Source organism: Ranitomeya variabilis, chromosome 4 (genome assembly GCF_051348905.1).
Source record: "Ranitomeya variabilis isolate aRanVar5 chromosome 4, aRanVar5.hap1, whole genome shotgun sequence".
Taxonomy (NCBI): Eukaryota; Metazoa; Chordata; class Amphibia; order Anura; family Dendrobatidae; genus Ranitomeya; species Ranitomeya variabilis.
This window is the reverse complement of record NC_135235.1, coordinates 321,221,602-321,242,406: the sequence shown is the minus strand read 5'-3', so window position 1 is coordinate 321,242,406 and position 20,805 is coordinate 321,221,602. Positions and strand designations below refer to the sequence as shown.

Below are 20,805 nucleotides of genomic sequence, written 5' to 3'. Positions count from 1 at the left end.
ATTTAGCACAGAGAGGCCCGCTAACTAAATAGCAGAAAGATACAACAGAGGACTTCGCGGTCAGCTGCAAAACCCTTCAAAACACCATCCTGAAATTACCTTAACTCATGTGACAACTCATGCCACTGGAGTGGTAATTTCAGCCCAACAAGAGCTTCCAGCTGCAGAGATTCACATAAGTGCAAACTGGACAAAACATACAAAAATAGACTTAAGGACTAAAGTGTCCAACTTAGCTGAGCAGAAAACTGGGAGCAGGAACATGCAACAGAATCACTCTGGATACATTGATGGCCAGCATTAGAATGACTGAGGAGCAAGGTTAAATAGGATACTCCCACATCCTGATAGGAACAGGTGAACTGAGAAGGCAAAGCTTGCAGGACACCAGTACCACAAGAGACCACCGGGGGAGCCCACGAACCGAATCACAACAGTACCCCCCCCATAAGGAGGGGGCACCGAACCCTCACAAGAACCACCAGGGCGATCTGGATGAGCCCTATGAAAGGCACGGACCAAATCAGAAGCATGAACATCAGAAGCTGTAACCCAAGAATTATCCTCTTGACCGTAGCCCTTCCATTTCACCAGATATTGAAGTCTCCGTCTGGAAACACGGGAGTCCAAGATTTTCTCCACCACGTACTCCAATTCACCCTCAACCAGCACAGGAGCAGGAGGCTCAACCGAAGGCACAAGTGGTACCTCATACCTCCGCAATAATGACCGATGGAAGACATTATGGATAGCAAAGGATGCTGGGAGGTCCAAACGAAAAGACACAGGGTTAAGAATTTCCAAAATCTTATAAGGACCGATGAACCGAGGCTTAAACTTAGGAGAAGAGACCCTCATAGGGACAAAACGGGAGGACAACCACACCAAGTCCCCAACACGAAGACGAGGACCAACACGACGATGGCGATTAGCAAAACGTTGAGTCTTCTCCTGGGACAACTCCAAGTTGTCCACCACCTGCCCCCAAATACGATGCAACCTATCCACCATGGTATCCACTCCAGGACAATCCGAAGACTCCACCTGACCAGATGAAAAACGAGGATGGAACCCTGAATTGCAAAAGAAAGGGGAGACTAAAGTGGCAGAACTGGCCCGATTATTAAGGGCAAACTCAGCCAACGGCAAAAAGGAGACCCAGTCATCCTGATCAGCAGACACGAAACACCTCAAATAAGTCTCCAAGGTCTGATTAGTACGTTCCATCTGGCCATTTGTCTGGGGATGAAATGCAGACGAAAATGACAAATCAATGCCCATCCTGGCACAAAATGCCCGCCAAAATCTGGACACAAACTGGGATCCCCTGTCGGAAACGATATTCTCCGGAATACCATGCAGCCGAACCACATTCTGAAAAAACAGGGGCACCAACTCAGATGAGGAAGGCAGCTTGGGCAAGGGCACCAAATGAACCATCTTAGAAAAGCGGTCACACACCACCCAAATGACGGACATCTTCTGAGAAACAGGGAGATCAGAAATAAAATCCATAGAGATGTGTGTCCAAGGCCTCTTAGGAACAGGCAAGGGCAACAACAACCCACTAGCCCGAGAACAACAAGGCTTGGCCCGAGCACAAACATCGCAAGACTGCACAAAAGTACGCACGTCCCGAGACAGGGAAGGCCACCAGAAGGACCTAGCCACCAAATCTCTGGTACCAAAAATTCCCGGATGACCTGCCAACGCAGAAGAATGAACCTCCGAGATGACTCTATTGGTCCACTCATCCGGCACAAACAATCTACCAGGCGGACAACGATCAGGCCAATCCGCCTGAAACTCTTGTAAAGCACGTCGCAGGTCTGGGAAGACAGCAGACAATATCACCCCATCCTTAAGTATACCCGTAGGTTTAGAATCACCAGGGGAATCAGGTTCAAAACTCCTAGAAAGGGCATCCGCCTTCACATTCTTAGTACCTGGCAGATAAGAAACCACAAAATTAAACCGGGAGAAAAACAATGACCAGCGCGCCTGTCTAGGATTCAGACGTCTGGCCGACTCAAGATAAATCAAATTTTTGTGATCAGTCAAGACCACCACCTGATGTTTAGCACCCTCAAGCCAATGACGCCACTCCTCGAATGCCCACTTCATCGCCAAAAGCTCCCGATTACCGACGTCATAATTTCGCTCGGCGGGCGAAAATTTTCGAGAAAAGAACGCACAAGGTCTCATCACTGAACAATCTGAACTTTTCTGCGACAAAACCGCCCCCGCTCTGATCTCGGAAGCATCAACTTCCACCTGAAAAGGAAGAGAAACATCGGGCTGGCACAACACCGGAGCAGAAGAAAAACGGCGCTTAAGCTCCCGAAAGGCCTCCACAGCAGCAGGAGACCAATCTGCAACATCAGCACCCTTTTTAGTCAAATCAGTCAAAGGCCTGACAACGCTAGAAAAACCAGTTATGAATCGACGATAAAAGTTAGCAAAGCCCAAAAATTTCTGAAGGCCCTTAAGAGAAGTCGGTTGCGTCCAGTCACAAATAGCCCGAACCTTCACAGGATCCATCTCAATAGAAGAGGGGGAAAAAATGTACCCCAAAAAAGAAATCTTCTGAACCCCAAAAACACACTTTGAACCTTTAACAAACAGAGAATTGGTCCGCAAAACCTGAAAAACCCTCCTAACTTGTTGAACATGAGATTCCCAGTCATCCGAAAAAATCAAGATATCGTCCAAATACACAATCATAAATTTATCCAGATATTCACGGAAAATATTGTGCATAAAAGACTGAAAGACCGAAGGGGCATTTGACAGACCAAAAGGCATCACCAAATACTCAAAATGGCCCTCGGGCGTATGAAATGCGGTTTTCCACTCATCCCCCTGCTTAATTCGCACCAAATTATACGCACCGCGAAGATCAATCTTAGAGAACCACTTCGCCCCCTCAATGCGAGCAAATAAATCTGTCAGCAATGGCAAAGGATACTGATACTTGACTGTGATCTTATTCAAGAGTCTATAATCAATACAAGGTCTCAAAGAACCATCGCTTTTAGCTACGAAAAAGAACCCCGCTCCAAGAGGAGACGAAGAAGGACGAATATGTCCCTTTTCCAAGGACTCCCTAATATACTCTCGCATGGCAGCATGTTCAGGTACAGACAGATTGAATAGACGACCCTTAGGAAATTTACTGCCAGGGATCAAATCTATGGCGCAATCGCAATCTCTGTGAGGAGGAAGAGAATTAAGAGTAGATTCCTCAAAAACCTCACGATAATCAGACAAAAACTCAGGAATTTCAGAGGGAATAGATGAAGCAATGGAGACCAAAGATGTGTCCCCATGATTTCCCTGACATCCCCAGCTTAGTACAGACATTGTTTTCCAGTCAAGGACTGGGTTATGCGTTTGCAACCATGGCAATCCCAGCACCAACACATCATGTAGATTATACAGTACAAGGAAGCGAATCACCTCTTGATGGTCTGGAGTCATACGCATAGTCACTTGTGTCCAGTATTGTGGTTTATTACTAGCCAATGGTGTAGAATCAATACCCTTTAAAGGTATAGGAACTTCCAGAGGCTCTAGATCAAACCCACAGCGCCTGGCAAAGGACCAATCCATAAGACTCAAAGCGGCGCCAGAATCCACATACGCATCCGCAACAATAGAAGATAACGAACAAATTAGAGTTACAGACAAAATAAACTTGGACTGCAAAGTGCCAATAGCAGAGGATTTATCAACTTTCTTTGTTCGTTTAGAGCATGCTGATATAACATGAGTAGAATTTCCACAATAGAAGCACAAATGATTTTTGCGCCTATAAATCTGTCGTTCGCTTCTGGACAGAAAGCTATCACATTGCATACTCTGTGGTGCCTCTTCAGAAGACACCGCCAACTGGTGCACAGGTTTGCGTTCCCGTAAACGCCGATCAATCTGAATTGCCATTGTCATGGACTCATTCAGACCAGTAGGCGCAGGAAACCCCACCATGACGTCTTTTACAGCATCAGAGAGACCTTCTCTGAAAATTGCCGCCAGAGCGCACTCATTCCACTGAGTAAGCACAGACCCTTTTCGAAATTTTTGGCAATATATTTCGGCTTCATCTTGCCCCTGAGAGAGGGCTATTAGGGCTTTCTCAGCCTGAATCTCCAAATTTGGTTCCTCATAAAGCAACCCCAAAGCCAGAAAAAACGCATCCACATTGAGCAACGCAGGATCCCCTGGTGCCAATGAAAATGCCCAATTTTGGGGGTCACCCCGCAGTAAAGAAATAACAATTTTTACTTGCTGGGCAGGATCTCCTGCAGAATGAGATCTCAGCGAAAGAAACAATTTACAATTGTATTTAAAATTTAGAAAACAAGATCGATCTCCAGAAAAAAACTCCGGTATAGGAATTTTAGGTTCAGACCGAGGAGCATGTAACAAAAAATCTTGTATATTCTGAACTTTAGAGGCAAGATTATTCAAATTGGTAGCCAGACTCTGGGGATCCATATTTCAACAGATAAAGTCTGAGCCATTCAGGGGTTAAGAGGAGAGGAAAACAGGAGACTGCAATTAGAGCTGGAGTGCAACTTCAGAGGAAGGAAAAAAAAAAAAAAAAAAAAAAGGTTTCACACAGTTCCTTTTCTCTCCTGCTTCAGCCTATAGATTAAACATTCTGGCTGGCCATACTGTTATGGTTTCCAATGGCAAGGAAACATCAGAAGCATAGAATAAACGGACAAGCTCTCGGGTGATGGAAACTAGAGCTGACCGCGATGCTAAACCTACACACCACACTAGAAGTAGCCAGGGGGCATTCCTGCGTTGTCTCTAGATGCCGCGCGCCAGCCGGAGAACTAACTACCCCTGGTAGAAGAAAACACAGTCCTGGCTTGCCTCCAGAGAATGTCCCCACAGGAGATAGCAGCCCCCCACATATAATAACGGTGAGAGCAGATGAAAAGACACACGTAGTATGAAAGCAGATTTAGCACAGAGAGGCCCGCTAACTAAATAGCAGAAAGATACAACAGAGGACTTCGCGGTCAGCTGCAAAACCCTTCAAAACACCATCCTGAAATTACCTTAACTCATGTGACAACTCATGCCACTGGAGTGGTAATTTCAGCCCAACAAGAGCTTCCAGCTGCAGAGATTCACATAAGTGCAAACTGGACAAAACATACAAAAATAGACTTAAGGACTAAAGTGTCCAACTTAGCTGAGCAGAAAACTGGGAGCAGGAACATGCAACAGAATCACTCTGGATACATTGATGGCCAGCATTAGAATGACTGAGGAGCAAGGTTAAATAGGATACTCCCACATCCTGATAGGAACAGGTGAACTGAGAAGGCAAAGCTTGCAGGACACCAGTACCACAAGAGACCACCGGGGGAGCCCACGAACCGAATCACAACAAGCATCTCTGCCTGTATACTGGGGTCTAGTTTACAAAATGGTGTCACTTGTGGGGGATTTTCCCTGTTTAGGCACATCAGAGGTTCTCCAAACGCAACATGGTGTTTCTTTCAGTTGTTCCAGCAAATTTTGCATTCAAAAAGTCAAATGACGCTCCTTCCCTTACGAGCTCTGCCGTGCATCCAAACAGTGGTTTTGTCCCTCATTTCAGGTATTGAATGCTCAGGAGAAATTACATAAATTTTGGGGTCCAATTTTTTCCTGTTACTCTTGTCAAAATAAAAAAATTGGATCTGAAGTAAATTTTGTGCGAAAAATTAAACGTTTATTTTTTTCCACATTAAAAAAATTCCTGTGAAACACCTGAAGGGTTATTAACCCCTTACCGACCTCCACAGTACTATTACTGCGGAGGTCGGATCCCCTGCTTTGATTGGGGCTCCGGCGCTGAACCCACTTCAAAGCCGGGACATGTCAGCTGTTTTGAACAGCTGACATGTGCCCGCAATAGCGGCAGGTGAAATCGCGATTCACCCGCTGCTATTAACTAGTTAAATGCCGCTGTCAAATGCTGACAGCGGCATTTAACGGCGCTTCTGCGGCCGTCACATGATCGGGGGTCAGCGATGCGTCGGCATAGCAATCAGAGGTGTCCTTGAGACCTCTATGGTTGCTGATGCCAGATTGCTGTGAGCGCCACCCTGTGGTCGGTGCTCATAGCAAGCCTGCAATTCAGCTACATAGGAGCTATTGAAGCATGGCAAAAGTAAAAAAAAAAGTTAAAAAAATATGAAAAGAATAAAAAAATAAATAAAAGTTTAAATCACCCCCCTTTTGCCCCATTCAAAATAAAACAATTAAAAAAATCAAACCTACACATGTTTGGTATCGCTGCGTTCAGAATCGCCCGATCTATCAATAAAAAAAAAGTATTAACCTGATTGCTAAACAGCCTAGTGAGAAAAAAATTCGAACCGCCAGAATTAAATTTTTTTGGTCGCCGTGACATTGCATTAAAATGTAACATATCTGCACCAAAATGGTATCATTAAAAATGCCAGCTCGGCACGCAAAAAATAAGCCTTCACCCGACCCCAGATCACGAAAAATGGAGACACTGCGGGTATTGGAAAATTGTGCAATTTGTTTGTTTTTTTTAGCAAAGTTTGGAATTTTTTTTACCACTTAGATAAAATGTAACATAGATATGTTTGGTGTCTAAGAACTCGTAATGACCTGGAGAATCAAAATGGCAGGTCAGTTTTAGCATTTAGTGAGCCTAGCAAAAAAGCCAAACAAAAAACAAGTGTGAGATTGCACTTTTTTTGCAATTTTACCGCACTTGGAATTTTTTTCTGTTTTCTTGTACACGACATGCTATAACAAATGAAATTGTTGAAAAGTGCAACTTGTCCCGCAAAAAACAAGCCCTCACATGGCCATATTGATGGAAAAATAAAAAAGTTATGGCTCTGGGAAGGAGGGGAGCGAAAAACGAGAACGCAAAAACAGAAAAGGGCAAGGTCGTGAAGGGGTTAAACTTCTGGAATGTGGCTTTGAATACCTTGAGGGGTGCAGTTTTTAGACTGGTGTCACTTTTGGGTATCATATAGACCCCTCAAAGTGACTTCAAATGTGATGTGGTCCCTAAAAAAAATGGTTTTGTAAATTTTGTTAGAAAAATTAAAAATCGCTGGTGAACTTTTAACCCTTATAACTTCCTAACAAAAAAATTAGGTTTCAAAATTGTGCTCATGTAAAGTAGACATGTGTGAAATGTTACTTACTAACTATATTGTGTGACATATGTCTGTAATTTAAGGGTATGAAAATTCAAAGTTGGAAAATTGTGAAATTTTCAACATTTTGGCCAAGTTTCCTTTTTTTTTTTCACAAATAAACGCAAGTCATAACAAAGAAATTTTACCGATTCATGAAGTACAATATGTCAAGAAACAACATTGTCAGAATTACCTGGATTCGATGAAGCGTTCCAGAGGTATAACCTCATAAATTGACAGTGGTCAGAATTGTAAAAATTGGCCTGGTCACTAACGTCCAAACCACCTTCGGGGATAAAGGGATTACTCTAATACATAATTAGTTATTATGCAACCCACCATTCCAAATTTGAATTCTAATCTATCACTGTGCTTCCAGCAACTATAAATAGCTACTTTGCCCATCTAATATTTGTAAATTAATTAGCATCTGTACTCTTTCCCCCAATTCAATAGCAATCACTGCATCCTCAACACCCCCACTCTGTATCTCCCATACCCCCGATTTGCTGAATTTACATGCCTCTTCTGCAATTCATTATGTCATGTCTTCTCTCTCTCCCACCCCCACCCTCTATTCATTATTAACTGCTCTCCCCCACACTCAATACATCATTTACTCTCCTCCACCCTCATAATTCATAATTATTTTCTCTCCCCTAGCCCCTCCAAGTCATCATTTGCTCTCCTCACCCACTACTTTCAATTCAGTTGCTGTCCTCTGCCCTCAATTCATCAATTGCAGTCCCCCATTCCCCATCCTCAATCCATCATTTGCAGTCCTCCACCCTCAATTCATAATTTGCAGTCCCCCATCCCCCACCCTCAATTCATCATTTGCAGTCTCCCCATCCCTCTCCCTCAATTTATCATTTGCAGTCCCCCACCCTCAATTCTGTCAAGTCAATATTTACAGTGTACGGGAATGTCAAAAGAGATAGTTTTCCTTAAGGTACCGTCACACTCAGCGACGCTGCAGCGATACAGACAACGAGCCGATCGCTGGAGCGTCGCTGTTTAGGTCGCTGTAGAGACGTCAAACACAGCAGCTCCACAACGATGCAGGAGCGATCCTGTGACGTAACGGTGACTCACTTATCGTTCTCACAGGTCGTTAGCTCCATGTAAAACATTGCTGGCATCGTTGCTTTTGCTGTCAAACATGACGATACACGCCGATCTGACGACCAAATAAAGTTCTGGACTTCTAGCTCCGACCAGCGATATCACAGCAGGATCCAGATTGCTGCTGCGTGTCAAACACAACGAGATCGCTATCCAGGACACTGCAACGTCACGGATCATTGTCGTTCTCGTTGTAAAGTTGCTGAGTGTGAAGATACCTTTTGTCTAGATGCCTTATCCAGCAAGAGACACTGATATACATGTTCATTAGTCATTAGTAGGATAGACGCTTGTGTACTAATCATGATCCATTGGCCCCTCCATTGTGGTGATGGTTGTCCCTTCTCCACCCTCACTTAATCATTTGTAGTCCTCCTCTGCCCACTTCATTATTTACAGTCACCCATCCCCCCTCACTTCATCATTTGTAGTCCCCCTCCAACCCTCACTTCATCATTTGCAGTCCCCTGTTTCCCCCTAACTTCATCATTTGCAGTCCCCCGTTCCCCCACTTCATCATTTGCAGTTCTCCTCCCCCCACTTCATCATTTGCAGCCCTTCTCCCCACTTCATCATTTGCAATTCTCCTCCCCCTCATTTCATCATTTGCAGTCCCCCATCTCCCTCTCACTTCATCATTTTCAGTCCAACACCCATCCTCACTTCATCATTTGCTGTCCCACTCACTTCATAATTTTCTGTCCTCTCCCTTACTTCATCAATTGCAGTGACCCATTTCCTCTCACTTCATCATTTGCAGTCCCCTCATTTCATCATTTGCAGTCCCGCATCCCACCCACTTCATCATTTTCAGTCCCCCTCACCCCACTTCATCATTTGCAGCCCCTCTCCCCCCACTTCATAATTTGCAGTCTCTCTCCCCCTCACTTCATCATTTGCAGTCCCCCATCTCCACCTCACTTCATAATTTGCAGTCCCCTGTCTCCCCCTCACATCATCATTTGCAGTCCCCCATCCCTCACACTTCATCATTTGCAGATCCCTCCCCCCACTTCATCATTTGCAGACTCCCACTTAATCATTTTCAGTCCCCCTCCCCCCTCACTTCACCATTTGCAGTCCCCATCTCCCCCTCACTTCACCATTTGCAGTCCCCGTCTCCCCCTCACTTCATCGTTTTCAGTCCCCGTCACCCCACTTCATCATTTGCAGCCCCTCTCCCCCACTTCATAATTTGCAGTCTCTCTCCCCCTCACTTCATCATTTGCAGTCCCCCATCTCCACCTCACTTCATAATTTGCAGTCCTCTGTCTCCCCCTCACATCATCATTTGCAGTCCCCCATCCCTCACACTTCATCATTTGCAGATCCCTCCCCCCACTTCATCATTTGCAGACTCCCACTTAATCATTTTCAGTCCCCCTCCCCCCTCACTTCCCCATTTGCAGTCCCCATCTCCCCCTCACTTTACCATTTGCAGTCCCCGTCTCCCCCTCACTTCATAATTTGCAGTCCCCTGTCTCCCCCTCACGTCATCATTTGCAGTCCCCCATCCCTCACACTTCATCATTTGCAGATCCCTCCCCCCACTTCATCATTTGCAGACTCCCACTTAATCATTTTCAGTCCCCCTCCCCCCTCACTTCCCCATTTGCAGTCCCCATCTCCCCCTCACTTCACCATTTGCAGTCCCCGTCTCCCCCTCACTTCATCATTTGCAGTCCCCTTTCCCCCTCACTTCATCATTTTGAGTCCCCTGCCCCTTCTCACTTCATCATTTGTGCTCACTCATCCTCCTCACATCATTTGCATTCCCCCTCTCCCCTCACTTCATCGTTTTCAGTCTCCCTCTCCCCTCACCCATTTAATTCATTTTATAAAGAAAAAACCTTTTTCATACTTACCTCATGATCTACTGCAGACACAGGTCTGCTTCTGGTGTCCTGGCAATGGCCAGTGGTGCATGCAAGTGGTTAAGCATCCACAATTGGTACAAACATAAATCGTTGCCTATGCAGAACGGTATTAGTTTTAGTATACAGCTGACACCCACTGCACACTCGCACACCAACAGACGTTTATGGACAAAGTGATCTGCGGATTTCAATCACGTCAGTTCACATTGTGTAAGAAAAAAAATCACATTGCGCAAGTGATTTCTATAAATTTCATGCACTTTTCTAGAACTTTAAGAATCTCACCACGTCAAAAATTTACCAAAGACGTAACCTTAACTTGGCATCCATTTTTCTTTTGTGCAACAAATGCCAATTTCCTCCGACCCAGTAGACAGTAAAATTTGGACAGCTGTTGCATGCAACGCGGACAGCATTCATTTGCTGTTGCCAGGTTTTTCACTGACCCAATTACCGGAATAGCCAATTTCCATTCACAAATTAGAAGACAATCCAACATGTCTCAATTTTTTTTTTTGCAGAAAATCGATGCCTATAAACTATAATGAGCATGTGCTCCATCTGTGAATGGCGAAGCCTAAATAATCAATGTACATCAAATATAAGCAACTTTCTGACTTTCTGACTTTCTGTCATCAAATGTCATTGTAAAAATGTATAACCCGTAAATGTTTTTATTTATAGTTTCTGTTATCTGAGATATGAATGCACACATTAGATTAGTTATTCTTCTCATTTCCGTTAGTTTCATTTTTTCAGTATATATTATTAAAAGGTTGATATTAGGAGTAAAGCTTTGCCGGACTCCTTTATATTAACTCTTGCAGTGTGGACATAATGGTTCTTATTTGAATTTCAAACACTCGTATGCTCGGTCATAAAAACTTTGAGCCTCATTTAGGGAAATATGTCCTTCAGACCAAGCAGCAATATGGAAATGAGCGGGTTATGCAAATCCCGCCAGCACAGTTCTCCCATAGAAAGGTTGTGCACGCACAATATATACCGGCCGGCCGCACACACTTTGTATGCGTGCATGGAACATTTTGTTTTGTTCCTTGAGTTTCAAAAAAATTCAATGCCAAACGGAATAAAATAAACAACAATCTTAAGGTTTTCGCAGCAAACTCATCCATCATTCATGCATTGACCTTATTGTAAGAAGAGAATGGAAATGCGATCATGGCAGAAAAATAACAATCCAAATACCAATGATTTCAAACAGAACGAATAGGAGTCATTGTCACCTGTCATACTTTCCATTGTTATTGTACAATATATACAAGAACTAGTGTGGATGAGTCATTTCAGAAAAAGCCATTGGGTTATATCCTATTATTTTCTCTATTTCTAAAAAGTTCTCCATAGTTTGACCTCATTTGAAGCCACGCACACAGCAGGCTTCGCAGTGGCATGCCTCCATTGTTGTCCTATGTGTGATTGTCTTTCTGTCAAATAGACACAGGACGACAATGAAAGACATTATATGAGATAGATCACCGGCAAAGATACTTTATTTACTTTATTTTCATACTTCGCAATAGCTGCTACATTACAGTCTTGTCAGGACACGCCACCATACATACACTGCTGGGCTTCCGCTCAAGTTTCCATTTGCATCCCGGGGTTGAGTTTGGTGGTTATGATTAAATTGCATATAATTCAAGATAACCACTTAGCCTTAGTTACTTCATGGAAAGCAGAAGTAGAACTAAAATCAGATATGCATAAGAATATAAAAGTGCGTCTTCTTCCATAGTGGGTGATACTGTATATTGCAATGTTATTGTAGAGGAAATTAATTGCAGCACTCACCCATGCATAAAAAATTCAGAATCATCACAATTTGCTCTATTCTACTGCGGGCAGAGCATAAAACATGACTGCGCATGCCCGAAGAAGGGCGGAGCAAAGTGCGCATGCTTGACCTGGCGATGCTCTAGCGCAGGCACAAGACTATGTCGAGCTATGTGGATGACACGGGACCCATCATACACATCAATCAAAGCCTGAGGATGGCGATTAGCAGCGGAGAGGAGGGATAGACACACAGCAATAACGTCCATTGGGTCAGACCGTCCGGATTTACATACAGCATGGAAGAAATTAAAAAATATATTTTTGGGGGGTATACAGGTGGGAGTCGGGAGATAATATACAAGTTTATGGCGCTGATAAAGGTGGTGGTATTTGTTCATACACTAAAAAGCTGGTGACAGATTGCCTTTAAGTTCGCAACCCTTATCCCAGGATATTCGACCCCTTCTTGATGGAGCAAATTTTTGTTTTTGCATTTTTGCATTTTTATCTTCAAGAGCCACAACTTTTTAATTTTTTTGTCAACATATTGGTATGAGAGATGATTTTTTTGCTGGACAAATGACACCATAAAATTTATCCTACAAAGTACAGAAAAACAGCAAAAAAAACAATTTAGGTGAAGTGGTTAAAAAATGCAATTTTGCCACTATTTTTGCATTTCATATTTATGGCATTCATTGTAAGGTAAAAATAATCCGTCAACAGGATTTTCCTAGTCAGTATGATTGTGATGATACTAAGTTTTTTTTATTTTTTATTTTATTGGTTAAAACAATTCAGAGCTTTCTAAAAATACATTTGGTTTGTGTTGCCATTTTCTGGAGGATGTAAAATGACAGAAAAATGTTTACAGGACTAGTTAATTTTTATAATTCATGGATATGGTCCCACAAGTATGCCAACCATCCAGAAATTCCTGGACAGTCCCTAAAAATAGGGCATTTTTCCCCCCTGTCTGTACAAAAAAATGAGGCTTCTGTGATTTTTTTGAAGCTGTAGAGACGTGTAGAGATTATACTTCACAATGAATGCAAATGATATCTTGACATAGCATTTATAGTCTGGTCGTAAAAAAAAGTTGTGTGCCCATGATTTTTTGAGCTGTCCATAAAAAATAAAGTTGGAAACCCTGCCTGGGATTTCGATTTCCCATGACCCAAAGAATTTTGCTAGACTTAATATTGTATTATAAAGAAGCTAAGAGGAAAGGTTATAGATTGATCCAATGACATATTAACATGGCAGGACAGGTGGCTGCATCCATCAATGATGTTCTCAAAAACATCTATGTGAATTCTTGTTTTTCCTTTTTTTATTTGGTTTCCTGTCGAATTAAAAAAAAATACTGATCAACTTCCCTTAAAATTGTCCATAATACAAATAGAAATTGATGTGATTACACCATGCTCAGCACTCTAAAATACATTGCTGAAATAAAAACAAGAGGAAAATATACTAATAAAATAATGTACATTGGATATAACTCAGTTCTTTTACTTCCCTGATTTTGACTTTTACAGGGGTACATGATTGTTATAAAAAATTATATGTCAGGTTAGAGATTTCCACTGCTGATCAAGGAAGGAAATGATTACTTCTAATAAACAGATGATTTGTAATGGTGTAATTGGTGATAATGAAGCTATTGATATGTAGCTACATGTATCAGCATTCCACATTCATATATATAGTCCTAGAACTATCAGTGAAGATATGCAAATGAGCCCTTTTCTATCTATGGGATTAACTATGCAAATAAAACCTCAATACCATTTTGGCTGACATAGGTATCCAGCAGGGCCATAAATCTCTTCCCAGGCACCTGTCACAATGCCATAGTCTAAAAGGTTTCATCATATAACAATGGTGAAAGAAGAAAGATGGGTAGAGACAAAGAGAACACCGACCTCAGGTGCACTGGCTTTGCTTCTGTTTATTGAATTCCAAAAGCATAACTCAACAGGCTATAGATATTGCTGTTCTTGTGATTGCATATAGTTCATGGATCCACTACATCTATATCTTCTTCATCAGCTATTGGAAGTTGGCGTGCTTGTCAGCAGGCTCCAGTAAGGTTGCCACGGCAAGTGGATGTGATATTGCTTAACTTTGAGGATGGTGATGGTTATATGGCCATTGGCACCAAAAAATTCTGGGTGGAGAGAATAGGAGCTTTTGTCTCGAGTACGGAGGGTGGGAAACACCTGCTGAAGGAAGCAGAGATTAGCGGAAAGACTAAAGGATCAAGTAGAAAATGTGTTTTTGGTGAGACAAAGGTTGTGGTAGGGCATTACTTATCTGAGAGAGGACAAGGGCACAAAACCCACCCTTTTAACTGTAATGCTTTGCGTTGCATGAGACTGAATAGCAGCACTGTACTTCTGTTATGAGTGATTTGTTGGTCGACCACGAAGAGTTGAGGTGACTGTAAGTCTCACCTGGTGATCCCCTAAGCCTCAGGTCCGGGTGGGAATATGAACCTGGAGTATTGATGCATGGACTTGGAATATTCAGAAATCTTGGAAGTGGCAGGATAGATGGTGTGGAACCCAGTAGGGATTGAAGCAAGTTAGAGAACGGTATGCATAGGAGTTGGAGTACAACAAATGCAGAAGTCTAGACAATCCTAAAACACAAGTGTGTGTCCTAATGGGCCTTAACTATTTATAAGTAGATGATGTCACAGAGCCATGCCAAGAAATCTGCCCCTGCAATGAGGAGCACAACAAGGGGCAGTGGACCAAGGTGAAGGAAGCAGAGCCCAAGACAGTCGGAACAGGTAGCCTGGGAATTCACAAAAGTGCACTGCTGCCTGTGGGTATAGTTATAATAATCAGTGTTGGTTGGTTTATTTCTTGGTTTGGCAGTTGAGAAAGTGGGATCAGTGAGTGCAGTGTGGCCACTAAAGCCAAGGACCTCCTGTACTATATTTTTAGATGTGCTGCGTAACAAATGTGGTACATGCCACAATATGATTACCAAAATTAGAGGTATTAGTGAGGTTCATTGTCTATGTGTTTCAAAGTATTCCTACCTTTTCAGGAGAACCACAGAGACTCACATCTCTGTGGGTCTATGGAACAAAAAGTAAGAATACTTTGAAATGCATAAAGAATAAACCACACCGATACCCTCTCTTGAATTGGACTTCTTTCCTGTATGCAATATCAGCAGCACACATTACCCACAACTTCCAAATTATTCTAATACTATGTTGGTTCTGCCAGTCTGTGGAGCTGCAGCAGATGGGATCATTATTTGACACTCCTTATAGTGTTCATAGACTCATAGAACGTTAGGGTTGGAAGGGACCTCCAGGGTCATTGTGCCAAACCTACTGGGCAATGCAGGATTTACTAAATCATCTTAGAAAGATGTCTGTCCAGCCTCTGTTTGAAGACTTCCATTGAAGGAGAACTCACCATCTCTCGGGCAGCCTGTTCCACTCATTGATCACACTCACTGTCAAAAAGTTTTTTCTAATATCTAATCTGTAACTTCTCCCTTTCAGTTTCATTCCATTGCTTCTCCTGTTTCCATGTGCAAATGAGAATAAGAATGATCCCTCTATACTGTGGCATCCCTTCAGTTATTTGTAGACAGTCTCAGCTTAACCTTGTTTTGGAAAGCTAAACATTCCGAGATCCTTTAACCGTTTATCGTAGGACATTGTTTGCAGTCCGCTCACCATCCTGGTAACTCCTCTCTGAACTCGCTTCAGTTTTTCAATGTCTTTTTTAAAATATGGTACCCAGAATTGGGCTCAGTACTCCAGATGAGATCTGACCAAAGAGGAGTAGAGGGGGATGATTACTTTATGTGAGCTAGACGATGTGCTTCTCTTAATACATACCAGAACTGTGTTTGCCTTTTTTGCTGCTGCATCACACTGTTGACTCATGTGCAGTCTGTAATCTCTTAGTGTACCCAACTCTTTTTCACACATGCTGTTGCTTAGTTCTATTCCTCTCATTCTGTAAATTAATTTTTGTTTTTCTTGCCCAGGTGTAGAATCTTGCATTTCTCCCTGTAAAATACTATTCTATTAGTCTCTGCCCATTATTCAAGCTTATCTAGATCCTTCTGAATCCTTTCTATGTCTTCTCTACTGTTAGCTCTCCCTCCTAGCTTTGCATCATCTACAAGTTTTGCTTTGTGTCTCACATAACCGCATCAGGTGAGTGGTATCGCCTTTTGTCTATCGCTGTCATTTGGATTAGACCCTATTGCGCTCTTATTGTTCCCCCCAGCCATTTCCTAAATATAGAGATATATGTCTATTTATTGGTGATCTCTTGGATGTCAATATGTGCACCCCATATGAGGTAAATACAAAGATATAGATTCACTCTTTTCATTATCTTGCATACTTCTAATTCCTGCTAAGCCAAACATCATTGTCGAATAATAATAATAAATAAGTGTAAAGTAAAGCAGTTTTTTTGTGCAAATTGCTCCAGAATTCTTTCCCTTTCAGCGTACTGAATACCTCCACCCCTGTACTTTTGTTGTCTTGATTCTGATACTTTTTAAAATCAAGAATAGTAATAAAAGAGAGATGATTACGAGCTTAGTCATTTGTTATGTAATAATAAATACGGCATCATATGTGAGTTTCTAACAAAAATATCCCATTATTAGTAGTAAGAAATGACATGTAGTAATCGTGCTTCTAGAAACATATTTAGGTTTTTCACAAATAAATCTATGCTTTTCTGTCTGTATATTATTTAATGATGTCTGTGATTTTCACTATAGGTGGTGAGAGAGAATCCCTAGATTTCAGCAGACAGGTGAGTCACTTCTTCATGATTTATTTGTCTTGCATGTCATGTCATTGGCTTCGTTTTATAGGCAGCTTTTCAAATTGGTAAAGTTAAGTGTCCCCCAGTCTGATTGATCTGGCCAGACATCAATTAACAGTAGCAGCACTTCACCCATAGCGATCTAGTTGACAACAACAGTTCAGTGAATGAGTGAAAATATTTAGTGCGCTGAGTGAGCTAAATCAATATTTACCGTATATACTCGAGTATAAGCCGACACCAGTATAAGCCGAGGCACCTACTTTTGCTACGTAAAACTGGGTAAGCTTATTGACTCGAGTATAAGTCGGGTATGCATTATCCCCTCATCCCTGTCCTGCTATGCACGGCTCCCATGTCCTGTCCTGGTATGAATGCCTCTCATGTCCCTGTCTGCATGCCTCCCCTGTTCCTGTCATTGTCTGCATGCCTCCCCCTTCCCTGTCCTGTTAAGAATGCCTCCCCGTCCCTGCCCCTGTATGCATGCCGCCCCCGTTCCATCCCTGTATGCATGCCTCCCCCGTTACATCCTTGTATGCATGCCTCCCCTTCCATGTCCTGGTATGAATGCCTCCCCCATTCCATCCCTGTCTGCATGCCTCCCCCGTTCAGTCCCTGTCTGCATGCCTCCCCCGCTCAGTCCCTGTATGCATGCCTCCTTATCCCTTATCCCTGTGTGCTTATTTTCCTAAAAAAAAAAAATCATACTCACCTACCTGCGCGCCCTTGGTGCTGCCACTGCATCTCGTTCCGGCCGCCGGCGCCTGCCTGCAGCTCTTCCTGTGCTCAGCGGTCACATGGTACCGCTCATTAAGGTGATGAATATGCGCTCCATGCCTATGGGAGTGGAGACGTGTCCATGTTCATCACCTTAATGAGTGGTACCATGTGACCGCTGAGCACAGGAAGAGCTGCAGGCAGGCACCGGCAGCCAGAACGAGATGCAGTGCCAGCACCGACAGTGCGCAGGTAGGTGAGTATGATGTGTGCGCTGACTTCTGGCACCCACTGCTCTGCCGCCCCCCCCCCTCCCACCGGCTTTCTGTATCGTGACTCGTGTATAAGCCGAGGGGGGCATTTTCAGCACAAAAAAATGTGCTGAAAAATTCGACTTATACACGAGTATGGTATGGTAAAATAAATAGTTTCTTCTATGAATCATTGGGAGAACCTTTTTGTGTTTCACCTTTATTGTTTTATTTTACTTTCAAGCTACAAGTGCATATGGAAACCTACCTGCAGTATGAGAACAGATAGTGTAACATGGCATGGTAGCTGTGGGTGAGGTACTTGTCTCTTATGCCCCGGCACTATGGGGGCGCTAGGCTCTTGCAGTCTGCATGTTACCAATGACAGTAGGTAGCTGTTACACAATTTTATGAATGTTTCCTTCACAATATGGAGCATTTTTCGCACACAGTCTCTATTCCTTTCACGTTACTCGTTTGTTCTTTATTCCCACTGTTACACTTTCCGTCACCACAACCCAGCTCAGTACCACAGTTCAGTTAGCAAGACTCCTGTTCTCAACCCGCAGTTCCACATATTCTTTCCCTTAAAGGGAACAATGTTACCAATATGGACGGTACTTAGCTTCTCTGTTATTGACGCCTTGGAACTCCCACCAAGGGAACTTCCCTCATCTTACGTTTTCTGTCCCGTCTTGACCCATGACCGCTCTGAGTTATGAACTCGGGGCCGTACTGCTAGGCGTCTTCTCCTAATACCTGTCTCCGATTTATCACTTAGTCCTCCTGTTTGCTTTGCTTTTCTCTTCACTCCTGTACACACTAACCACCATCTCAGTCTCACTTCTCTTTGGGACATCAACATCATGTGGCACAGCTTACTATCAAGATGTTAGGTCTGCTTCAGATGCTCTCCTGCCCTATCTGACATCCTGACAGGAAACTGTTTCTGTCCCTTCTTAGCCCCTCCCACTCTGGGCTAATCCCAATCATTAACTCTAACTCTCCCAACTGTCGGGCAGAACTTAAAGGGAACCTATCAGCCCCCTCATTAGCATCCCCAGCGCCTGCGCTGTTATTTTTTTTCCGTGCATGCGCAGTTGCGCTGCCCTTCGAACTTACAGTGCAGGCGCCGGGGACGATATTGAAGGAAGAAGAGGTGGCGCCCGGTGCGCAGAGGCCACGATTGACAGCTGTGAGGCGTCTGGATTCGGGGGGAAAGATCTGCCCCCGTGGCGATTTCACGGTATGAGGAACAAATTTTAAAACCGATTCTTTCAGCAATGCCAGGGACCCGAACTAAAAGAGCCACCTAGTCAGAATGCAGCATTACTGATGCACAAGGTGGCTCTTTTAGTTACAAACGCCTGGGGGGTGACAGGTTCTCTTTAATACCAACACTAATGCATATCACAGTTCACATTATACAAGAAAACAATACATATGTTCTTCAAGAGGGAATGTTGGCATTATGTCCATCTCCTTAGAATCACCAATTTGGACTATAACATGATATCCATAATGCATTTCAATGCTGGACTGGCATCTTTTTCAAGTGAAAACAATCAATTGCATTTCACTTAAAAAAGAAGCTAATTCAGTGTTGAAACACATTTTGAAAATAAAAACCGTTCAACTCATCTTGGTCCCAAGGATTCTTTATTACAGCAGCGCAGCCTGATACTGTGTTATCGTCCAAATTGGTCAACTGTCCTGGAGGAGATCATCCCCAGCCATGAGGCAGCAACATCTGTTATCTTCAGGTGTTCATAGGAATTGTGCCTGCACACATCCTGCTCAGGTGAGCATCTTTTGCTTTCCTTTGCAGCTAAAAGGGTATCACTCGAAGGTCTTGTGCGCTTTTGTTCCGCAGCAGTTTTTCTGCCATCTCTTTACAATAGCACCATTACGAATGACTCAGAACCTTACAGATGAAAATATATCTCCCTTTTTTTCACAACAATGGAATGACAAAATTCCTTGAATAGGTCTTGTTGACCTCGCAATGTTATAATTGGTGTGTGGCACCTAAAGAGACTTTTCAATGTTCAGCAGCTCCACTGTGGGTCTTGGGGAGGCTACTCTCTGCCTCAGTCTGTCCCACCTATATGCCCCTTGCTGAGTTGCAGTCGAAGTCGACCAGTTTCAGTCCAAGTCTGTATAAGGTGTACCAGCTCTGACAAAATAGTATCAGCTAGTAAATATCTGTTGGCCTATGTTTCAAGAGCACACTGGACTTGTTACTGTCTCTCTGAACATCTGTCTGATCACTCTACTAGACTTAGGTCCACAGACCTCTCACTAGTGCACGGAGCAACATGTCTCTCATGGACATGTGACCAACTCCATAGACAGAATAACAGAAGACTGGAAAGAGCGCAAATAGGGTCTTATCTGCCTAAAAATGTCAAAAGAATTGGGTAATGGTGCTCACCTGGTTAAGTTGTGTGCACACAACCACTGATAACGTTTAGGCTGCTGCACACTCATGAGAAGATGAAAATGCAGGTAATGGAGAAACTAAAGGGTTACATCTGAACTGCCATGCGGAAAGGATGAAGGATGCCAATCCGCGTATAAGTGGTTTATTTGTCAACGCGTTTTGAAGTAAACATACTTCTTCTTCAGGACAATCATGCCGCCAATATGGAAATAACGTATTACATAGTGCAGTGCCCCATGTAATATGGGGTCTGCACTGCATGGATAAAAGATGAGTACTGAGCAGGAGACCCCCCTTATTAACACAGATCAGGGTCTTCTCTAACAATAGGGCTGATAGGCGGCACAAACATCATCCAATACAGCCAATATCACACCAAGGGGAGACTGGGGATACAGATGGGCAACCAGGTGTCTCTGTTCTCCAGTAAGTTAAAAGTCCCAATTGGCAGGTGTAGAAACATAAATTTAGCCCCTCCATCTACCCGCGTCATCTTCACTTGCAACTTCCTGCTCCGTGTACATCTACATGGTAACAAGATGCAGCCTGTGCACTGGATAAAGGTGTCCGGCTGGA

The 20,805-nt window shown here is 43.2% G+C and overlaps 1 protein-coding gene across 4 annotated transcripts in view; it reads left to right on the top strand.

The window, feature by feature from the left end:
• The window catches only part of POU2F3 (POU class 2 homeobox 3), a 408,573-nt gene that overhangs the window by 291,084 nt on the left and 96,684 nt on the right, over positions 1 to 20,805 (top strand). For all 4 annotated transcript variants that reach the window (XM_077250489.1, XM_077250486.1, XM_077250487.1 and 1 more), the window contains exon 3: positions 16,772 to 16,806. In XM_077250489.1, coding sequence (XP_077106604.1) covers positions 16,772 to 16,806 — 35 coding nt within the window. The remainder of the gene's footprint in view (positions 1 to 16,771; positions 16,807 to 20,805) is intronic.